The 23,008-nt window shown below is 39.7% G+C and overlaps 1 protein-coding gene across 3 annotated transcripts in view; it reads right to left on the minus strand.

The window, feature by feature from the left end:
* Positions 1–23,008, minus strand: part of PTPRD (protein tyrosine phosphatase receptor type D) — a 1,886,025-nt gene that overhangs the window by 121,158 nt on the left and 1,741,859 nt on the right. For all 3 annotated transcript variants that reach the window (XM_067553085.1, XM_067553086.1, XM_067553087.1), the window contains 4 exons: positions 18,877–19,464; positions 18,346–18,446; positions 17,115–17,374; positions 9,395–9,485 (listed from right to left, as the gene is read on the minus strand). In XM_067553085.1, the coding sequence (XP_067409186.1) occupies positions 9,395–9,485; positions 17,115–17,374; positions 18,346–18,446; positions 18,877–19,464 (1,040 nt within the window). The remainder of the gene's footprint in view (positions 1–9,394; positions 9,486–17,114; positions 17,375–18,345; positions 18,447–18,876; positions 19,465–23,008) is intronic.

Consider the following 23,008-nt stretch of genomic DNA (forward strand, 5'->3'; position numbering starts at 1 on the left):
AGATGCCTTTCCTCACTAGAGTTGCGGGAAGAAGACTGGCAAGAAAATAACTTAGCTGACATGAAACTGCGACATCAACTTTGGCAGGAAGGCCAACTGAGGGCGCAGCTGTACATTATCCTTGTAGAACACTGTGTAAGGGGGTTCAGAAGTCAGAGCCTTGATCTCTGAGACTTGTCCTGTTGAAGTAATCGCCACCAAGAAGGCGACTTTCCAAGATAGGTGTAGAAGACAGCAAGATGCCAACGGCTCAAAGGGGGGCCCAGTGAACCTTGATAGGACCAGGTTGAGATCCCACGGAGGAATCGGGTCTTGTACAGGCAGGAAGAGTCTCTCCAGGCCCTTGAGGAATCTGGCTGTCATCTCACGTGATAAGACTGATCTGCCTTGAATAGGAGGATGAAAGGCTGATATGACTGCCCGCTGTACCTGGTTGTTTAAATGGAGCAGATATTCCTAAATGGATGGAGCAGATGACTTAGCTGGGGAAAGATTCTGCTCAGATTCCCAGCAGGTGAAACACTTCCACTTGGCCAGGTATGAGGCTCTGGTGGAGGGTTCTCTGCTTTCTAGCAGGACTTGTGTGGAGCAGGCTTAGTCATGCAGCATCCACGCAGTCGGGTGCAGAGAGGTTAGGTTTGGATGTAGCAGTCGACCATGGTTTTGTGAAATCAGGTCCGGCCAGTTTGAGAGGGCCCAAGGGGAGGGGGGGTCTGATGTACGCCTTTCAAACAATCCCTCTCATTCACAAGGTCCTCATAAAGATCAAGAGGGACAGAGCGCAAATCATCTTGGCTTCAGAATGTGGCTCTGAAGTCCTTTAAACTGTGCAGCCTTGTGTCCGTTTGTTCTGTGAACAGGGCTGCACCATTGAATGGATTAGTTGGACTTCTGAGGAGAGGCTGGATGATTGAAGCCACAAGGCTCTTCTCATTAAGACAGCTGACGCCATTGTCCTAGTCATCGAATCAGCCACATCAGAGACCGCCTGGAGGGAGGCTCGGGCTACTGTCTTGCCCTCCCCCATTATAACTTCAAATTCCTGTTTGGAATCCTGAGGCAGAGTCAGAAATTTAGCCATGGAGTGCCAGACATTATAATCAGATCTCCCCAACAGAACTTGCTGGTTTGACATGCATAGCTGTAGGCTCACTGAAAAGATCTAGTTTCTCTGACTCTATTTTTGGGAGTCGAACTTGCCTGTCCCTATCTGTTTCTTTCAGTGGCAGTGGTTACCATCAACAACCCTGGAGAGGGATAAGAGTACAAATATTTGAATCTCTTAGTGGGTACATGATATTTTCTCTTGGCCCACTTAGATGTAGGGGGCAGGGAATCTGGGGTCTGCCACAAGACCTTGACTAGCTTCACAACCCCTTCATGGACTTGGAGGACCACCTTAGATGGGACTGCTGGTGCCAGGATGTTAAAGAGCTTGTCAGCGGGCTCCTTCAGCTCCTCCGCCTCTAAGCCCAGATTTGAGGCTACTTGCTTGAGCAGCTCTTAGTGCGTTCTAAAGTCGTCCTGTAGGATAGTGGTGGGGGACCCACTATTGCCTCATCTGGTGAGGACGACGATAATGCTGGCAAGGGTGGAGGGATGAACACGTCCTCCTTCACTAGAGTGGCCCCATCTGGGGCTATTGCAGAAGCTTCAGCATTTTGGTCTGACTCCATGTCTAAGTCAGGTATTGGGTGAGCAGCTCCTGTTGACCGCCTTTCTGAAGCCCCTGAGAGTGAATGTTGCATGTGTGACCCTGGGGCAGGGGAAAACCCCCACAGGTTACAAAACTGCCATGCCATGGGCCATTGCCCTGCAGCCACGCTCCCATGGGGGCCCCATGGGGAAGCCCACAACTGCTGCAGTGGTCATCTGTCTCTTGGGCAGGGCCACTTCATTCCCTTCCGAATTCAAAAAACCCTCTCTTTGTGACCCCAGAGATGCTGATGTCATCTCCACTTCCCCATTGTACCAGGAGGAACAGTGTCTTTGTACTGGGGAATGGTAACAGGGAATGGTACCGGGGACTGTAGGGTGGTGCCGCGTGTCCGGAAACTGGTGGCTGTACTCTGGCAACCAATATTAGCATGTTGGGGACTGGTGCCAAGATTCTGGAGATCGGCATCAGTATTCTGGAGACCAGCGCCATGAAGTTGAGGACTGATATCGTGGGTCCAGAGACTGGTGCCAGGGGTCTGGCGAGGCATCAGTCACCTGTGCAGGGCCAAGGAGTGACATCTCGGTGTTGAAGATTGCTACGGAGGCCCAATCACAGGCTTGCCTCTAGATGGCCTCACAGTTGATAGTACCAGCAAGGGGTCCGGATGAGGGGGTCTCCCTTCTCAAGGCATTGGTGGCATAGGAATCGATAAGAGGTTCTTGGCCGCGTGGAATGCCTGGGGGGTGGATGGTACCATAAGGTGCTGGCTGCCCCTGCTGCTCCCAGGAGCCAGCAGTGGGTCTGGGATTAGGCTGGGAACCCCAAGGGGTGAAGCTACTGCCAGCCCAAGTCCTAGTGAAGACAAACGACCCAGCACGGGTCTTGCCTCATCTCCTGTGCCATTTTTGTCCCTCAGTGTCAGTGAGTATACTCTCCCGGTATGTGTCTTTCTGTGTTTCTTCTTTGGCACAGGTGGTGGCAATCAGTGCCGGGAGAAACTCAGTGCTGAAGAGACGCTCGGCACTGATGCCAATGTACTTGGTGCCAAGTCTGAATGACCTGGCTTGGAAGCCAGTCTAAGAGATGACTCCATTAGAAGAGCTCTTAGTCTAATGTCTCATTCTTTTTTAGTGCGAGGTCTGAACCCTTTACAGACCCTGCACTTATCTCACACATGAGACTGTCCCAGGCACTTCAGGCAGCTCTGGTGAGGGTCATTCACTGGCATAGGCTTCTTGCATGACACTCAAGGTTTGAAGCTCAGAAACTGGGGCATGCCCCATCCCTGGGGCTATGGCCCCAGCGGGATTGTATCTACGATATAATATGTAAACTAAGAGCTAAAACTAACTAATTAATTTTAACTATGTACACTATTACTATGTTGCACGGTCTACCTCATCGCCATGTGTGCCTCCTGCTGGCTATCTGGGGAATCAGCTCTCAGCCAGACAGATGCCCCTCTCTGTGGTATCTTGCCCTCAGTTCAATCCATGCTCCCCTTCTTCCAGGGGATTCTGCAGTCTGTTCTAGTCAACTCTTGCTGTGGTCATTGCAGTACTGCCACCAGTCCAATGGTGATCGGCAGAGTGGCGAGGACCCAGTCCCGTCCACTACTCTGGGTCCCAGCCCAGGGACCCTATGTGTGTGGTAGCCTTCCATGGCAGCCTTCTGCTGCATCTCCTGCACAACTCCTCCATAGATTTCCCTGGGCCACTTCCCTGCAGCCTCAGTATTTTCTCCACCCTTGCTTCCGGGCATTCGGCTCTGCTGAGTCCCAGCAGCCAGCCACTGCTGCTTCCAGGGTGCTGACAGTCCTTCCTCTTCAAGCTCCTGGGAGGTACTGTCCTTGCTCTGTTCTGCAACTCCCTTATATACTAGCCTCCTAGACTCTGATTGGCTGTCATGCAGCCCCTTCCTGTTGGCTACTTCTCATGCAGCCTCTCCAAGGGCCCTCTTACCCCTTTTCTGGCCAGTGAGGGGCAGGCACCCCATCACATACTACAAGAAAAAAACAGTGGCTTAAAAGAGCTTGTTGAAGCAAGAGGACGTTCCAGCATCATCATGGGTGGTAAGAAGGAACTGGGGCAGGGGCGGCAGCGCCCTTTATTTCGGTGCATATGCGCACGACCCCAGAGGGCTCTAGCGCAAGCTCTATGGATACCACTGAGGGAAAAATCTCTGGCACCAGTGCATGTGGTGGTCACCTGACATAGAATGGATATAAGAAAGCTCTTGAAGAAGAACTTAACATACTCAGTGGAGCTTAAACTGTATAGCCTGCCTTTAAAAATGTAAACTTCCTTTACCCCATTAAAAATTTGCTTTGATGAACAAGCCCAAATATACATCAGGGCATTTGGCAGTAAGATTAAATACTCACTCATGCTTTTATATTAATTTTTATAATAAATGAGATTAAAGCCTAGCTGGTAAAACCACTGATTAATGACTTATTTAAATGGACAAATGCTTATTCAATATATTTTATCACATTAGATATATCGGCATTAGGCAAAATGTTAAACTGACTTGTTTAGAAATAGCCTGGAGTTTTCCTGCTTGACAAGTGATGACTGCTAAAACTGTTCCCTCATTTTTCACCTATGAAACTTATTCAATGTCCTATTTTAAAGCGAAAGCAATAGATTCAGTCTCCAACCTTATATTCTTCTAAGGTCACATAGTTGTTTTGAGCTTTTCTGCACTCAAACAAAGCTAACAAAATGGGTAAGTTTTCACTATTTTGTTAAGAGCGGGAGGCAAGTCTCCAGGTTACAGACCAGGAGCAAAGAGATTAAAATGCAATTTTTACTACATATTTTCATTTTTAAAGAATATGCTTAGTCAGAGAAACTCTTGCTGCACCCACTTCTTCAATATTACACTACAACTTAGTTGGCATTTCTCTTTGCCATCCCCAAACTTGACCAAGTATTTCCTAATTATACAGTAAACAATCCAAAATCACATAAAACAAATAACCACTTCCCTTTCTGGTATCTGACAAACTTAACTTGCTACTAAAACAGAAGTTTGTTGACACTGTTTATCTGAACATGCCAGTTCATTCATATTTTGAATTTCAAACTTGGGTTAAAAATAGAAATGGGACCAAGCTGTAAAATTTGGATACAAACTTACTTAAAGGTTGGGGCTGTTTGGATGCTGGGCTTAGCTCTACTCCATTACAGAAATCAGTTTAGTAACCAGAATGGAGTTCAGATACAGGGCATGATTCCCCATTGTGCTGCACAAGCTTTTTGTTGGTGTAATTTTATTAATTTCACTGGAGTTACACTAGCATAAAACTAGTGTAATGGAGTAAAGAATTGGGTCCCTCTATCTGAAAATGAACTTCCCAAAGATTTGAAGCTGTTTGGATCCTGAGGTTTAGTGTAGGCCCACAGTAAAATGACACTGTTGTACAGTAATCTTAGAAACAACAGTGGCAATTTTTTCATATTATCTCTCATTTAATGTACATCTAGAATAATTTTCAGGTGACCTTCATTTGTGTAAAAGTGAGGGCTGCAGTGAGTAATACACCAATCTTGGCCTATTAATGACACTTTGATTTAGGGATTTTTGAGGGACACTTCCTGTTTTGAAGAAAGAGGCCTGCCGTCTGATTGCTTCACATGTGCTAGTACAAGGCAGAGTCGGTAGCCACAGGAGACGGGAGCTGAGGCTGCCTGAACAATGAACATTAGCCTTGGTTGCTGCTGCTTCAAACAGCAGCAGCTTGGAGCAGATCTGCTGAGGGCGGTATTCTTTCCTGAAGCCATATGCCACCCAAGACACATGCTAGTGGGATTCTGAAAAAGCATTCATTTCCTAAAATATATACATGCAGTGATGCCAGGCTGCTGAGCTTTCTATCACTCCCCCAGGGCCTGCCTTTCCACAGCTCTACTCCCAGAGATGCTTTCATTAGCTGCTGGGAACACTCTGATATTTCTCTCTCCCTTCCTACGCTCCTCTCAGAGTGGGGAATATGGTGCCCACTCTCCTTCTCAGAATGGGTGAGAGGGGGCTGGGGAAGGAGAAACCAGGATAAAATCCCTCTCAGCAGTGGATCTAAAGGACTGCTTAGAAGAAAGCTTGGTTATATACCAAGCAGGCAGGGGAAGCTGAAGGCAGCTGGCTTCAATTTGCAGACATCTACCTCCTCCCAGTCCATTCCATTTGCCTGCTTCCTAACCTCAGGTCCAGCTCCCCCAGGAATTTTGGAAGGTGGGGTGTTTTTATTACCTGATAGTCCACAACAATCAGCATATTCACACAAAGTGAGGTATATTGTTCCAGCCACCTTTTAAGATGAAGAGTGAGATTTTCAAAGCAGCGTAAGGGACATAAGAGACCAATCTCCATTGCAATTCAATGGGATTAGTTCACTTTACTCCTTCTCCTTTGAGAAGATGCCTCCTTTGAAAACTACAGCCAATTTTCTGTTCTCCATCTTTCCCATTTGTACTATAATTATAATTTGGGTTTTAGACATTTTATAAACAATTGCACATTGAGCAAGTGACTTTCTGAAGGTGGATGTCAGTCAAGACCAGCTAAACTTAACTCTGTGTGAGAATGGAAATCTGGTCTACAAAACCTATTTCACATTACTGACCTTAGGTAAACCCCTGCTTTCATTCATATTTCAGATATAAGAGATGTTGTTGCCATATGTCATTAACATCACACATATCCCCAGTGACATTTTATACCAGGACTAGTTTGAAAAGCTTTGAATTAATTTAAGACTTAACATACTTGTTTGTTTGTTTCGTTATTGCTTGCAACAACAAAATTTTCCTAAACAATATGTAAATCTGAATTATAACATCTGCCCCTTTATTCATATTGCTTTTACAAACATGACATATGTACTCTATGTCACCAAGTCTCATAATAACTAAATGTCTTTATGACTATATGCATTTTACAAAATCTAATGGGCATATTAATGCCATGGCCATAAACTAGCAATGTAGTCCTGGTTTCTGAGCATGCAAAATATCAATTTACTCTGCTTGAATCAAGTGCAAGAACTCTGGGTGAAATTCTGGTCCAGCTGAAGTAAATGGCAATACACCCAAGACTTTTAATGGACCCTGCATTTCAACCCCTGTTTCTTTTCTCCCTGGTACCTTTCAGACTCATAATATCTGTCTAATTAGTGGTCTTGTCTCGCAAGATGCTGAATGAGAGAGGTGCTTTTCATCCTCAATTGGCTTCAATCACATTTGATGGGTGCATGGCACCTTGTAGGTTCAGAACACTAAGATAAGTGTGGACACAGTCTTCCTGACTGTTGATTATGGATTTACTGTTCCAAAGCCACCTGTTACTGAGGTTTGTTTGGCCAACCTATTTCCCCATGCAATATGTCCCAAACCTAGATGTCTGAAGATGCAGTATAAATGATACCCACAAATTCCTGTAGCTCACTTCCATAAAGGACTAATCATTTGTTAGCAGTTTCGTGGGTTTTCTTCTCATAGGTGCATGTTACACTTTATTTATTGTGTCACTGCTTTCTCATGTTGGTCAGGGAAAGGCTACATAATAACAATATAAAGTTCTTATTTCCCCAGGTAGGAAAAAATCCTTTAAGCATCAGAAATTGGATGAGTAAGCATGAAGTGCAGCCACTACCTGCTTTTGATGTTATTTCCCCTTCTCAAGAGTTACTACATGTATTGGAGGCAATTGCAAAAGATATATCAAGGGCTTTAGTTCTTTATCAGAAATAATTTTCATTTTCCAGTCAATGCATATCTTATTTCTTCCACCATTAATTCTACAATGTGGTCTCAATTATATCAGTAAAAAGTAGGAAACAGCCCATCCTGACCCAAATATTTCTGAATTAATAAATGTTCTTTATCAAACTATTATAGAGATTAATGCACCACAACATGCAGAATGATTAAAATGACCCTTTGTTATGGGAATCAGCAGCACAGACCCATAGAATTTTATTGCAAGAAAGTTCAATGTCATCTAGCACCTACACTTATCTGTTATTGTTGCTGAATTTGACTGGGGATTTTGGAGGTTAAAATTGGGCGGTAAAAGTAAATCAATTTTCTATTCTAGTGAATGGGACTTTCCAGGGCAATTTTATTGTTTAACTGCATTTGATGTCATCTAGGACTGCGTCAAAGTGCAGACAACCTTTACGACCAGCTCTTTTAAAGAGAAGACATTAATTGGTCAAACAAGCGGTCTCTAGGCTTTGAATCTAATTCTGACCAAAACAGAAAGAAGACAATGCTGTAAACTGGTTAAGAACTGATTAAAATAATGAAGAATATTTCAGACTTTACTGTTTAGTCAGCAGCAAGAAAAATCATGTCTTCCTTTGAATACCTTAGAAAGAACAACTAAGCCTTTTGCATTCTTCTGATGAAGGATTAGTATTTTCCTGCTATTGCAGATAATTTTCTTTTCTGGTCACTGAAGCAATTAAAAATTGTTCCAATTATTGGACAAGATTATTGAAAGCACTTTCCTAAATTGATTCCCAGAATGAGGCATAACCTCGTTTTCCTTGCCCCTTGGAGCTCAGGTCAGAGGAAACATATTTGCGCAGGGGGGTAGGGAAAAAGTGTGGTGACCACTTGCTGAATGAGCACTTCCTGATTTTTATGGAGAAGCAACAGCATTTCCATTAGAGAATGCTCTTTACCCTGATTAAAGGAAAGGGAAAGTATAGGGCTTGATCCAAAGCCTGTTGAATTTAATGGAAAGACTCCAGATGACTTCAGTGGGCTTTGATTAGGCCCATAGGGAGCAAATTGGTGATTCTCTGTCATGAAGATGTGGGGATATTATCTGCACCAGTTACAACAGCAATGAGTATGGCCTCAGAACCTAGGCAGATATAAAAATAATAATCATAATGATACCTATCATATGGCACTTTTAACCTAGAGATCTCAAAGCACTTTACAAAGGTGGTATCACTACCCCCAATTTACAGATAGGAAAAATGAGGACAGATTAGATTAAGTTCAATAAAACTTGCCCCAACTACATGCAGGCATGGAAGGAATCTATACTACGCTGGCTAAAAGTAATACTATATCAAAAGAGATTAAATATTTAGTTGTTTTTTTCGGAAATTAAGCTACAATATTCTGTTTTTTAGAGTATGGCCCTTCTATTGCTAATTGGTGACACATGGGTGTTTTCTCCTATGCCGTTTTTTATTTCTGAATACACAGTACCAAGAAAATGGAGAATACTGCAAACATTTCCTAATCAGCAGTATTACAGTATGCAAGAAACAGGTAAAAAGACCACAAGGTAAGTCAAATGTTAAACTGCAGTGAAAATTAAAATTTAGCATTTGTTACATCCTTAGCAAACAACCCACTAATGAACCAGACCTTTACTGGAGTTCATATCAATGGTGATTAAGGTTTTGCTGACAACTAATTTCACCTTATGCACTTTTGCATTACGCTTTACAATAGGCAAAGAATAAAATATTAAAGCTAACAAAGATAAGACAGCTTGTGTGCTTTATTGAAACTTAATGCCTTTAATGATTTCTAATTTAAGTAATTAGATCTTTTTTTCTGCTCCCAGAGGGTAACTCAATCCAAAGACAAAATATCCAGACAACCAAACCTGCTGAAATCAGTGCATTAATGGGATGCAATCATTAAAATATTTTCTTTATTTAATAAAGTACAAACAGAAACGGCCAAAACAGAAATACTGTACCTCATCTAATTCCATTTCATCTGGACTTTCCCAGGGTTTGATAAATTTTCCGTGAGACTTCTTCAAAGGCACAATTACTATATAATAACCTCTGTAAAGGAAGTAATAGATAACAATAAGGTCTAAATCAAGGGAGTGGATTAGTTAAAACGGTTGGATGTCAGCTTAAATCCAACTTCTCTGGAGAAAGAGAAGTGAGATGAATTAAAGGCATACTTTGTATGTGGAATGTTGCTAAAATCTCCCTAATATAACAGCCAAAAGGATCTTGCACGCTGCAGATTCGCATTTAAATAAACAGATGATAAATTCTAGAGTACAGAATTTGACAAACAAATTGCACTAATTACCTGCTTTTTCGTCTAAACACATAAATATTTATATGAAACTACAATGATAGTATTGTATAATGCCTGCATTGTTGACTGCAGTTTATCATCTCATTTTAAATGTAACAGGTACGGGACAGTTATGCCCTGCCAGCATTCTAAGTGCATGGAAACCAATACATTGAAACTTATTACTGGATTTTTAAAGAGTCCATTTACCATCATGCCTCTCTCCCAATTTTCATGTGTAATAGGAATGAGATGTTAACATAATGTGTTTGTTGACCCTGTTATAGCATTTTACACACACACACACACACACCCCTGAGAATTAAGACATTATGTATTGATAAGAGATTTATGTTTCGTAAAGGGAGAATTAAGAACACATTTTATATATACACACACACATATATAACTAAGGATTAAGATTTAATTTTATATATACATACACAGACACACACTTTCTTAATTCTCATTTTATATATGGAGAAAACACACACTTTTGACTTCTTACTATAAATTATCAAGTTCTGTATCTGCCTAGCATACCGTTCATTGCAGTGGAGTAGGTAACCCCACCATTTGGCTTTCTTCAGGACCTTAAAGTCATATACACTCCCCATTTATTAGTCAAACATTCCTCTGAAAACATCCTCTTCTCCTCTCCCATAAAGACTTTTCAGAAAATGACACTTTTCAATATAATTGAGATAAGGCAACGTTTTTTAATTTTTTGTTCCCACATTGTCTCCTTATTTCCTTCCATCAATCCAGGGTATATATCAAGCAGGTCTATCATTTCATATTAATGTGTAAAACTCAGAGATCAGAGTGACAACAACTGAGCCTACAGAATGATATTATATATCTCCTTGATAAATATACTTGTTGAAAAACCACTTATTCTTTGTTTCAATAGCAGATAAGATAGGGGAGAGTAGCTGCCTTCCTTTGCCCCGATAATGACAGATCTCATACTCAAGGTATCATTGTGTCCTCCATTAGTGTCCAGTAATAGAAAATAAGGCTTAAAGACCATGGACAGTCTTCACCTATCCTGGCCTGACATTTTTTTATGGCTTATTGTCCAATTTTCTTTCTGCCACAGTGCCTCTATGTTCATTTTATTCATGGCTAGGATCTCAGTTGAACAACCTCCTCCGAAGCAATCAGTAAGAGTCGGTCTACTTCAGAGAATCTATAACCATCCTTCTCCATATTCCAATACAAAAAGCTCAGTCTAAATCAGCCTATGAGGTAACTATCTCAATGCCTCTTTTTAAATCTGGATCTCCCTTACGGCAGAACAAGACATTGGCCCATTTGTAATGGCCTCTTCTTAGTAAAACACTCCTAGAGATAAAGGAGTTCTATGTTGCAAGAGGACTGTACTTTTTTATTACCATACAAAATGCTTTAATGTGTTAAAATTCCCTTTTTAAAAAATATAAAGGGCCAGATTTTCAAAGGTGCTGAGCTCGCATAACTATTATTGATACCAACAGGTAGCGTAAGTACTAGGCTCTCTAAGTATCACAGAACTGTGAATGCTATTCACCAATCCCAGCCCACAATTATTATATCATAGATTTGTAAAACAAAACATGTAGTATGTGTCTAGAATGATGGGAAGTGGCTGAATAAATATCTCTTATGCAGATTAATAAAATGGTGAAACAACCCTTTTTTCTAACAAATGGTTTAGGCTCAGATTCTGCCAGCTTTACTTACATTGAGCGAAATGCTGGTTCTATTGAACTCATCAGCAAACTTCCATTGACTTCAATAGGACCATAATTGCACCCAGGGAGCAGTAGTGTACTTCCCATTGATTAAACTGATTTCAATTGAACTACTGGAAGAAGGTGGTACTGGGCCCTAATGCTGGATATGTATTTCCAAGCTTTTTTATTTATTGATTTCACGTGATTTCTTGGTATTTTTAAAAGTGAATCAACAGAATCAGCATACATGGAATATAACAAGATTAAAGCTGGCATTATACTATTATTATATTATTATACTACATTATAGAAAGAGCTATAAAAGAGATCATATTAAGGTAAGACTGAGGAGGCTACATAAGACCGTGGAAGTTATTAAAAATGCTGCAAATAAGATTTTCAGAAATAAACACTTAAGAAGGGATTGTCCTTTCATGACTCAAATGGTCTTTTTTTTAAAAATGTATCATTTTATTTGATCCTGTAAAAAAGGATGGATGATCCACAGTTTTCTATTCTGCTAGTTGTGCCTGCTTCACCCAAAACAGGAGTTACATAAATACTGAAAAACTAGTAGTAATAAATCCTTGACTCCTGTACAGCTTTAGTAGAATTGACTAATCTCTCAGAAATAATAATTTACTCAAATGGGGAGCAAGAAATTGAGGCTGAAAAAAGTAATTTTTACATTAAACTAAAAGAGAGGGCAAGTCAAACATTTCAGACACCTTTAGTCAGGATCAGCCTTTGTGTATTGAATAGGTCTGTGAAACCATTTTTTGCCCTACTGAAGATGATCAACTCCTGGCCACCATCACCACAGAGCCAGCCAGAAGATTTTTGACAGAGGCTTAGTGAGATAACTTTTTGGGGAACTGCCAAATTTAACTCATTCATTCTATACAATAAATGTGATTGTTCTTTGGGTCACCACCAGACTTCTGCTGCTTACGCGTACTTGGAAGCAAAGGAATTAACTTTGAAAACAAAATATAAGGGATGATTCTGGGGTCTTCGAGATACTAGGCCCCCTATCTGTTGCAGAGTTTTGTATGCATTTGGATGTATTCTAGTAGTGACACAACTTTCCAAATGCTAACTGACTAATCATTACAACCCCTTTGATGTAGAAAAGTATTATTAGCACAAAATTATAATTGGGGAAACAGAGGCAGGAAAGTTAAGGCCAAAATTGTCACACTAAATAAGTGCCTGGAGAGTGCCCTCCGCTCGTATTGACTGGGAGCTATGAGTGCTCAGTTCCTTTGAAAACCAAGCCACTTTTATTCAGGTGCCTAGTTTTGGGTGCTTACATTTTAAAATTTTGGCCTAAGTGATTTAAACGAGGCCATAGGAGGAGTAAAGAAAAGAGCTGGGACTGGAATATAGGATTTCCTGGTTCACAGTATTGTGCTTTATCCACTGGGATGCAGCTAGAAACAGCCCAATCCCACCAGCAATAGCCTGGGTAACCATAAATTGTTCTGGAATCTCCTTAAAATTCTAACCAGATTTCACAGTTCCCAAAGTCCAGCTTTGTGCAGCTGTAGAGAAGGGCCCTGAAAATCTTTATTCAGCCCTAGCAACAGATTCATATTTTCAGTGCTGTCTTTGGACGGAAAAGGGCTAAAATCTTACTTGAATAAAAATAAAGGCTGAGATTTGCTTCTGGCTTTGCAGGCCTCAAAGGCCAGCTCTACTCTCAATGCAGTGAGAGAGAAGTTAAGCACACTGTTTGAAATAAAGTACAGAGGGAAAGAATAGCACTCCTCATATGCCCTTCCATACAGCCTAATAGCATCCCCCATTTCTTAGGAATATCTTATGTCCATCATCCCTCTCTATCCCATCAACATTTTTTAAAAGGTTGGAGAAGTGTAGTTTCTTGGCTCTGATTTCCCCCTTATCATAGGCTACACCTTACCATAGGCTTTCCCCCTTATTATAGGCTATTCACCTAATGGAATAAAATCAATTTCCTAAATCAATACATGCAGGTAGTCAAGTCAGATTACTGTGTTTATTTTTTTTTTTTCTATTGTAAACCATTACATGGCTATAAACCTCTTCTTAATTACTTTATTATTTTGAAGAGATCTAATTGTATAGTTTTAAGTTACACATCAAATTTCATTTCTCTTTTTATTTTTAAATTCAGAATTTGTGTTTAGTCCAACTATTTGCTTCAACAGTAGCTGTGGATTCCTTTAACCTGCCCAGCCACAACTTTAAGACGACTCCTAACTTCATCCTAACTTCTGCCCTTGTAACATGGACCAGTGTCCCTAATGAGTGCTGATTTGGCTGTTTCATGTGTTCGGTAATTACAGTAGTTAAAAAAGTGGTTTCTTCAAAATTAAGAGAAAATCAGTTGAGAGTAAAACTTTGCACACTAATGTGTTCCAGCTGAGGAGGTGGACAAGTTAATTGGGCTATCATGAATTACATTTATCATTAGCACTGACTAGTGGAATGCCCCCTATTAAACCTTCTCTTATGTACCATAACCACTCATTTCCCTTCAAATTCATGAATTTCTATAAAAACTTACAGTGTAAGGTGAGTCTATCTTGCCTAACACTCTCTGTCATGTTTTCCAATTGTCAGACTGCCACCCACAACCTTGATTAGCCAAGCAGACCGTTGCATGCACACTTTTAGCATACACAAGCAATTCTAAGGTGGAGCACAGAAATACACACAAGGCTGGCTGCAGAATGAAGCTGACTAGGTCTATTAGGAATATCTATGCAGCACTGACAGTTATTGGGTACAGCAATGCCACATCTGTTGTCTTGTTGTAAAAAATTTACTGCATAACCAGGGTTCCAGTAACATACAGAACAGACAAAGTGGGTCAGCAGAAGATGCAAAACGCTTTAAGGGACTGCTTACTTGTCTTTCTTTGGGTTCTTGCCTGCAAAGATTCAGGCGTTGCATAATTTTCTGCCTTTACTTGGTAGGTGGCAGCTATTCACAGGGAGACACTGCAGCTTTCAGTCAGAAAAACTATTTTTACTAAGTACAACATTTTGGCAAAATGCCAGAAATTTCTCACCTGTAGCAGAACTGGCAAAAAGACATCCATTTACCTCTGGATGTGACTATTTTTGCACCGCTATATTACAGTATCTTCTCATTCCCATTATTAGACACTGAAGAACAAAAGTTATGTCCCCCAACATCTTTAATGAATTATGATTATGAATAACTTGCCCCCATATCCCATTAGTGTTAAACTAATATGCACTTAAAACAGTGATGCCATTAAACTCTTATCAGTTTTGCCTTTTGCCTAATTAACATTCTTTATATTTAGTAATTCGTATTAGGACAGATACTATCATGATAGTGCAATGTTAATCACATCCAAATGGCAACTGTAAAAAGTTCAGTGATGATTACTGTACATTACAAGATGGTTCTTCCCTCCCAGAGACTACAGCTATTATTATCTCTTTAACCTCAAGTTATGTTTAGCAGATGGGGGTTGCTTTTAAGCTTTCAACCATTGTACTGTATGTAGCTTTATTTCCCAATGAATTTCCTTTTCCATCTCATGGAGGGCCCCAAGCCTAGCAAGAGGTGAGTTTTGGTGGCTTCTGCAATGGAAGTGTGCCAAAAAGGACACGATGGACTTGGTTCCACAGTACATCCAGGGTTAGTTGGAGATTTTGGGGGATTTGGTATGAGATTTGGAGCCATAAAGTCTTGTGGGATTTGGTACAAGATTTGGAGCCATGATAGAAGCCCTGAGGACTATTTCTTGTTTGCCTGTTTCCAGCTATCAGGTCATCCTTCTTCCTTTATCTAGGTTGCTGAGGGCTAAGCTAGTAACTGGCTTGTGACTAGGAAGGATTTTTCCCCATACCACAGACTGACAAAGATTGTTGGGGTTTTTTACTTTCCTTGTAGCAAAATCTAGGAGTTGGGTTTTGGGCAAGCAGAGGGCTGGAATTCTCCCCTTCTTGGAGGTCACAGTTTGAACCTATGTGAGAGTCATGTAGTTATCGCAATTTTTGGCAGGTGCTTAGTGCAGGAACTCACTGAAGTAGGCTTCAGATCCAAAGAAGTAACATACAGGGCATCCCAAGGGCATCTCCTTACTAGATAAGGACATTGGGTCTTGCCCCCTGGGGACAAATGCAAATCCCTACTTGGCTATCTTTCTAATCATTGCAAATGCAAATCCCTACTTGGCTATCTTTCTAATTGGCTATCTTTCTTGGCTATCTACTTGGCTATCTTTCTAATCATTGTACTGTCAGCTCCCAGCTATCTCTGTTGTTTAAGTCTGCACAGGTCCATTTCTCCAAACATTTATGCAGCCTCTGATAAATCTGGTAAACTCTTCTCCAAAATTGTCAGCAAAGCACTTCCCTATTTCATACTTGCACCTGACTGCCAGAAGCTGGGATTGGACAACAGGAGATGGATCACTGATAATTGCTGTTCATTCCTTCTGAAGCATCTAGCACTGGCCACTGTCGGAAGACAGGATACTAGGCTAGATGGACTATTCATCTGATCCTGTATGAACATTCTTATATTCTTACCTGGAAGTTACCTGCTTTAACTTCATTCTTGTTAATGTTATTAGTTCATTCAAAATATTGTACTTGTAATAGTCTTTCAGCCTCCACTAGTCCTTGCAGTGACTGAGGCCTGATATTGCAAGGAGCTTCATAGGACTTGGTGGCACAAATGTGATGGAAGGCTTAAGCTGACCTGAAACGTCTTTATTACTCACAATGATTCATGATAAGGACAGTTATAGTTTGCAGGGATGACAGTGAAGAAAAAATACATCATTTTACTTCTAACCTGATAAATGGGCACCTTTGATCTGGAAAATACTATGAGACAATAAACACATAATCCACAATGTCATTTTTACAGAATCAGCGTAAAATTGCACTTTAATACCACAGGAAACAAAATCCTGAGGCTGATTGATAATTTTCCATCAAAAATAGTTTTTTGATGGAAAATTATCAACTAGCTTCTGGATTTTCTTTTCTATGGTATTAAAGTAGAAAACTGGATTTTCGACTAAATGAAAATATCTACGGAAAGTGTCTGCTTTCTACAGAAAATTTCAGCTTTTGGTCAAAAAAACAAGAAATTCTTGACTGAAAACTTTCTGTCCAAAATCTTTTTGGTTTTTCAGTTTTCAATTGAAACATTTTTTTTCATCTTCATCAAAAATTTCCAAAAGGAAAAAGAAATCTCTTATGATCATTTTTACAAAATACCATGACACAGCCTAGAAAAGGTATCAAAAGGAAATGATGGTTTAAACTGCTGACTTGAGACCATAACGGTGCTGAATTCTTAGATCCATAACAATTACAGACTTGCATTCCCATAATTTCTATCTATGATGTTTTAGTTAACCATCTGTGGATGTCTATCTTATGCCCATCAAATTCCAGAAGACCCTAAAACTATTGGATTTTGTTCTGTGTTTGTATATCGCCTATCTGAATGGGGCCCTGGTTCAAGACTAGGGTTCCTAGGCACTGTGGTAATACAAATAAATAATAATAATGGATGAAAATTTCACTGAAAATATTCCCTTTTATACCTTTTTGGGACTAACCAAAGTTAATTTTGGGATGATAGGAAATTTGCCATCTCAACAACTGTGGAACCTTTACTCACTTTATATTTTCATTTGCAGGTACTTCAGGCAGTTCCACAGTTATCATCCCATCTAAGTTGGTCTTCCCAATGAAGACTGGCTTGGTGCGCAGTACATCTGGCGCAGTCTTTGCTGTAACCCTATGCTGAAGACCTCCAGCACTGTTTCCTCTATTCGTCAAAACAAAGGAATACGATGTCTCTGGCTTCAAGTTAGTGATAAGTTTCTGAGTGGCTCGACCATCCACCTCAACCACCATTTTTCCATCATCGTAAAGGATCTAAATAGATACAAAAATTCAAGGCCTTTCAGTCATTAGGGAAAAAAGTTGTAAAATGATTGCTATCGATACACTGAAAACATAAATGAACCCAGCCATACATTTAAAATGGTAATTGTCAGTATTTTATGCTCAAAACTGTTATTGCTGAAAGCATACCAATTTAATTATCTTTTTCCAGGGAAAATAATTATTTAAAATAAAATGTCCTCTGTTATAGTGCATATGATACTAGAGATGTACTTTAACATGTTTAAAATTCTTATGATGCTGATACAAATGAGCTGATCGTTTAATATAGTGTTTATATCAAAGCTGTTCTGCAGTCTTCCGTCTACTGTAGATCTACCGATCCTTAAAGGTTCCTTGTTTTCTGAATCAGTTTTCATACTCACAAAAGTTTCTGCAGCATTTAGTTCATAACATATTGCTCTTTATTGAACTTTCCAAGTGGTGGGCAATATGTACTTAAATGATGCACAAGAAATTATAGGCATGACTGCAACTTCCAAAAATCTGTCTACTATTATAAATAGCTGGAATGCAAGAGTTAGATACCAGAGAAGTTTCTTTTTTTAAAGAAAATAGGTTAAAGGAGGAAAGAAGATCACATTCTGTTACAGACATTACATAGCAGAAGCTCTGAAAGAAAATTAATATTCTTTCTTCCTCTGTTTAGGAAATGTAAAATGTAGTTGCACTGAACTATAAACAAACAAAGAGTTCACAGCATGTGCAACATCGAATATCAGTCGAAGTTTGGAATGCTGCCACTGCACTAATTCTAAGGTGGGAAAGTTCACATTGCCAAAGGACTGACTTAACTGCTTGGGTCAATACTGCTGATTAGCAAACAGTTTTAAATACAGCAGAACCAAAAAAAACCCTACCTACTCAGTAAACTGCTTAACCAGCTACACTCTATTTTCCAATTTTATCCTTGATGTCTTACAAATTAGAACACAACTTACTTTGAAAGGCATGGCAGAATTGTAATTCTCTGGAATCTCCCATGACAGCAATACTGAAGTCTTCATTACTGCTTTTACATGAAAATTTTTTGCAAACACTGCTGGAAAAGGAAAAATAATGTATTTAAACTACATCTTGGACCTTAGCTCCTGTCGCTTTTCCACCACTGCCAATAACCTGGAGCTATCAGTTTTCCATTAAGGACAAAACAAATAGAAATATAATTCTCCTACCTGCTTAAAACAACCATTTTAATACTTCCTTCTTAGAAAGTTCAATCATCTAATACCATCTCAGTATGTTATATTTTTCTTACCTGCAATACTGTGCAGAAGTTAGCCAGACTTGCTTGAAAAGGAATAACTGAATTCTAAGGTATCCAAAACATATTAAGATTTACATACTTTACCTTTTCTGTTGGTCGAACCTATTTACATGAATGGGCAGGTCAGTTTATTTACAGCTTCAAAAACACTGATATCCAAAGACCGACATTCCTTTAAAGGACGCCATAAGCAGACAAATCCTACCTTGATCCACGGGCAGTGTCCTGAACTGGACACTTGGACTATACGGACCAGGCCCTTTGCTCGTGTGGGCACGTACTTTTATGTCATATGTAGTATCTGATTTTAAGCCAGAAAGTGTCATAGTGGTATCGGTGGGAACAATGGGGAGCTCAATTGGGTGGTGTGCAACATTGATATCTCTGTACAGCAGGGTGTACTTGGTGATAATGCCATTTCGCTCAGCTAAGACTGGCGGCTGCCAAGTTAATTGGACTGATGTAGCGGTGGTGCTTTCTGAGTGGAGGTTCTGAGGGAATCCACTGGGTACCTCTTCTGGAGTAGAAATCTCTTTTACTATCTCTTCACCATAGCCCACTTTATTTCTAGCTGAAAGCCTGAAGAGATAAAAAGCTCCTTTGTGAATGTCTGTGGCTGTGAAGTGGTCTTCTTTCTCTGAGAACTCCAGCGTGGTAAATATTTCCAAGTCTTTGCGGCCAAACTTCAGGCGGTAACCCTGCAGGGGGCCAAAGGTATCGACAGGAGGGTGCCACTGAATAAGAGCCGTGTTCATCTGTGTGTGGCTAATCACAAGCCGAGGTTTTCCTGGAACTGTAGCACAATGTTATTTAATTATAAGTACAAATGGAAATGTGCATTTAATTCTTGAGGCTTGCTAAATAGGAATACAGCTGCATTTGCTTTTCCCTCTTTGTTCCTCAAATAACTATCTTATAAAAGTTCAGAAATAATCTCTTTCTTCTGCATTATTCAGTCATACAGTATAATAGACTTGGATAGCTAAGCCATCCATTATTTGTTGTTTTTCCCTCCATTTTCCAAATACAGAGAAAATATGAACATTCAGGGAGACAGAACCTATGAATACAAGTGAGGTAAAACTTCCAAACAGCTATGCTTTGAACAGAGCTATGTGAAACTACCCGTATTTGCTTACAAGTACTCGCTTGTGAAAAGGAGTGTTGTCATAAACTTTCATTAATTTAATCCAGGGAAAAACACTTTCATTTCTGTAAATGAAAAAAAATTGAGAAATTATATGTTTCTGATTATGTCTAACGTATCTACTATAATTTCGGGGGTGGGGAAGGGAATTCACCTATGATATATGGTAAGTCAACGGGGCTGTCTTCTTAGCAGTCCTAGCACACACCACTACCTTAGATGCTTATATGGCATCCGTCACTACAATATCATGAGTATCTTGCCATCTCATTTGTATTTATCTTCTCAATATCCATGTGAGGTCGGGAAGTACTATCATCCCCATTTTACAGGTGGGAACTGAGATCCAGACAGACTAAGTCCAAGGTCACACAGGAAGTCTGCAGTGAAGAAGGGATTTGACCATGGATTGCCCAAATCAGAGGTTAGCATTTTCCTCTCAGGTCCTGCTCATCAGCCCTTCATTCACATATTTTTTAATTCCATGTAGATTACACGGACTGGTTGCAAAGTTTGTCCTTCCTAAGCAACATATTGTATCTGAAATGTATACATAAACAGCTCACAATAGGAGAGTTTGCAGATGCACAAGAAAAAGATAAGGCTGTCAGCTGGAGAGCAGGTTGGGTTTGGGAAATGGGGTTGGGAAAAGCACTCAAAACTGCATTTCAGATATGTAAACATGATGAAAATGGTGCAATGGATAACGACAACAATGGTATTGGACAATGATGTGGGATTATTAGCTTGTATCGATCCAAGTCTGACACTCCCTGTTATGGACTGTATAAATGTAAAAGATAACTTGTAAGTAGATTTCATTGATCAAATTTTCACAACCAAAAAAAATAATCTTTTTTTTAATGAACTGTATGTTTCAATTCTAATTATCATAATCAACTTGCTCTGTTTGCTGAAAATTGACTCATCTATACACACCTTACCACAGGTAAGGTAAAATGTTCATATTTGAGGGCAAATTCATACCTATCTGCCATTTTTGCCTTTACAAATCTTCTATCAACTGGCTAACATTAAGCACCTAAATCCATAATTAGGCACCCAAGTAAATGGTACAATTTTCAGAGGTGCTGAGCATTTGCAGTGAAGTTAATGGGGGCTAAGGTAAGTCAGCATCTCTGAAATTCAGACCACTTTGGAACCTAAATATGGACTTAGGCCCTGATCTAGCAACTGCATTAGCGTAGTACCCTTGCAGAGGTTTCATTTACTTTACTGGAGCATCATGTGGAAGCAGGGTCTGTCCATGTGTATGCAGTTGCTGCATTGGGGCCTCAGGTTTCTACTTTTAAACACTCAAGTGTGGACATTTTAACTTTTACAATTATATTTACCTTTCACCAGAAATCCAGAAAATCAGTTAGTCATCATTAAAACCATTGATAATAATTCTAAACCGAATTTAAGACAAGAGAAAAAGAATGCCACTTCTTGGTGAAAATTCTGCAAGTGCTCAGCTCTTTTTCAATTACTTCTTTCATAAGTCCTGGCCATTGTCTACAAGATGACATGAATTTTGTTTTATTTTTATAGCCATTTACTGAACAGTTTTCATTTTTAAAACCTAATTCTTGTTCAAATAGGATCCCAAGCACTTTATATGTTTTCTCCCCACTTTCTGTAGTATGAAATGAATCTCTCGGATTAGTTCTGACCTTTCCCCACTGATGGATACGAGTCAGTTATGGAGCAGAGAACAGACTGTGCATGCTATTGTAGGCCATATTTTTCATTGTATTATAACTATTATTGAAGCCAATGGAGCATAAGCAAGAGGAGAAGAGCCCACAAATAGAATAATAACTCCTTCAAATTTTTAGAGAGATTGCTGGAAGCTGTCACTACATTATTTATGTCATAAATCGTTTTTATTCTTGTGGCAGCTCTCACATTTAAGACTTTTTAAAATTTGATTGGTGATGCCTATATAAAAGAGGTAAGAATTACCACAAGTTCTTGAGTAGAATAGAAAAGCCAGCAACATTTGCCTAACCACTTAAAAAAAGTATTTAAATAAAATTAAAAATTAGCCCATATTGCCTAATAGCTAAGAGCAACATATACCCACCATATCTTCACATGAGGGCACTAAGTGATACCATGTTCTCGAGGGGTCTCCCCTTCAGTTAAAAATTCTATGATTTTTTTAAATGAAAACTTTTTTTCTAGTTTCTTTTTACTAGAAATCTTTATGTCAACATTTTCCCTAAAAGTATCTAAGTGTCATTACTTATATTTATTACAGATCCATGGGTGAAAATGAAGAATTTTGTCTGGTCTTTTGGGAACTACAATTTCCCAGTGATTGTACTGAATAATAATGACTGCATCCAGAGATGACTTCATCCAATAATATTTGAGTTTAGTAAAAATCTAAATGAAATTATGTACCTACAAAGGAAACAGTCTCTGAATTTCTACGAAATTCCATCTCCGTAACCATTCAGCGGGATGTTACTGAAACACCAAGTTAGAGCATACCATTACAAGATCAGAACAAACTTATCTTGGCTGAGCATAGCTTAAGAGCAGGACACGGATAACAGAAGCTTCTGGAAGCTGCCTTTACCAAACTTACCAGATACAGTGTCAGATGCCATACAGCACATGAGCTGTAAGGCATCTTGTAAATTAACTCCTCTTGGGAGCAAACCTTTTCAAAGGCAGGGACACCTTTAAAGTTTTAGTTTGGGTTGAGAAAGCATAAATGGACACAGACAAAACTTAGTCCAAACTGTGTATTTCAATGCAGCCAAACATGTTGTTCAGCATTAGGAGTGACTCTAAAAATGATGGAGTTGAGCTGGTGTGATGAGATGTTGCAACTATTACAACAGAGGGTCCCCCAGAAGCTACAGCATTCTCCCAAACTCGCCATTCATCTTACACAGTATATGATATAATGCTCAAATTTTATCAAGGCTTTTTGTTGGTAATATAAATTTTGGACCTGATTTTTCTTTCACTAATAACAGTATTACAATGACATCAGTAATTTACACTGGGTTAAGTGAGGGGAGAATCAGGCCTCTTCAGAGAAAAGCTGCCATATTTAGTGTCACCAAAACCATGGGGTAAAAAATATAATAGCTTGATACATGCAATGTATTTTAATTTTCACAATATGTAGATACTAAGCAGAAGAACAGTGTGCCATGCAGATCCCCTG

The sequence above is a fragment of the Emydura macquarii genome, unplaced genomic scaffold (genome assembly GCF_026122565.2).
Source record: "Emydura macquarii macquarii isolate MOO-44397 ecotype Brisbane River unplaced genomic scaffold, CSIRO-AGI_Emac_v2 contig_1451, whole genome shotgun sequence".
NCBI lineage: Eukaryota > Metazoa > Chordata > Testudines > Chelidae > Emydura > Emydura macquarii.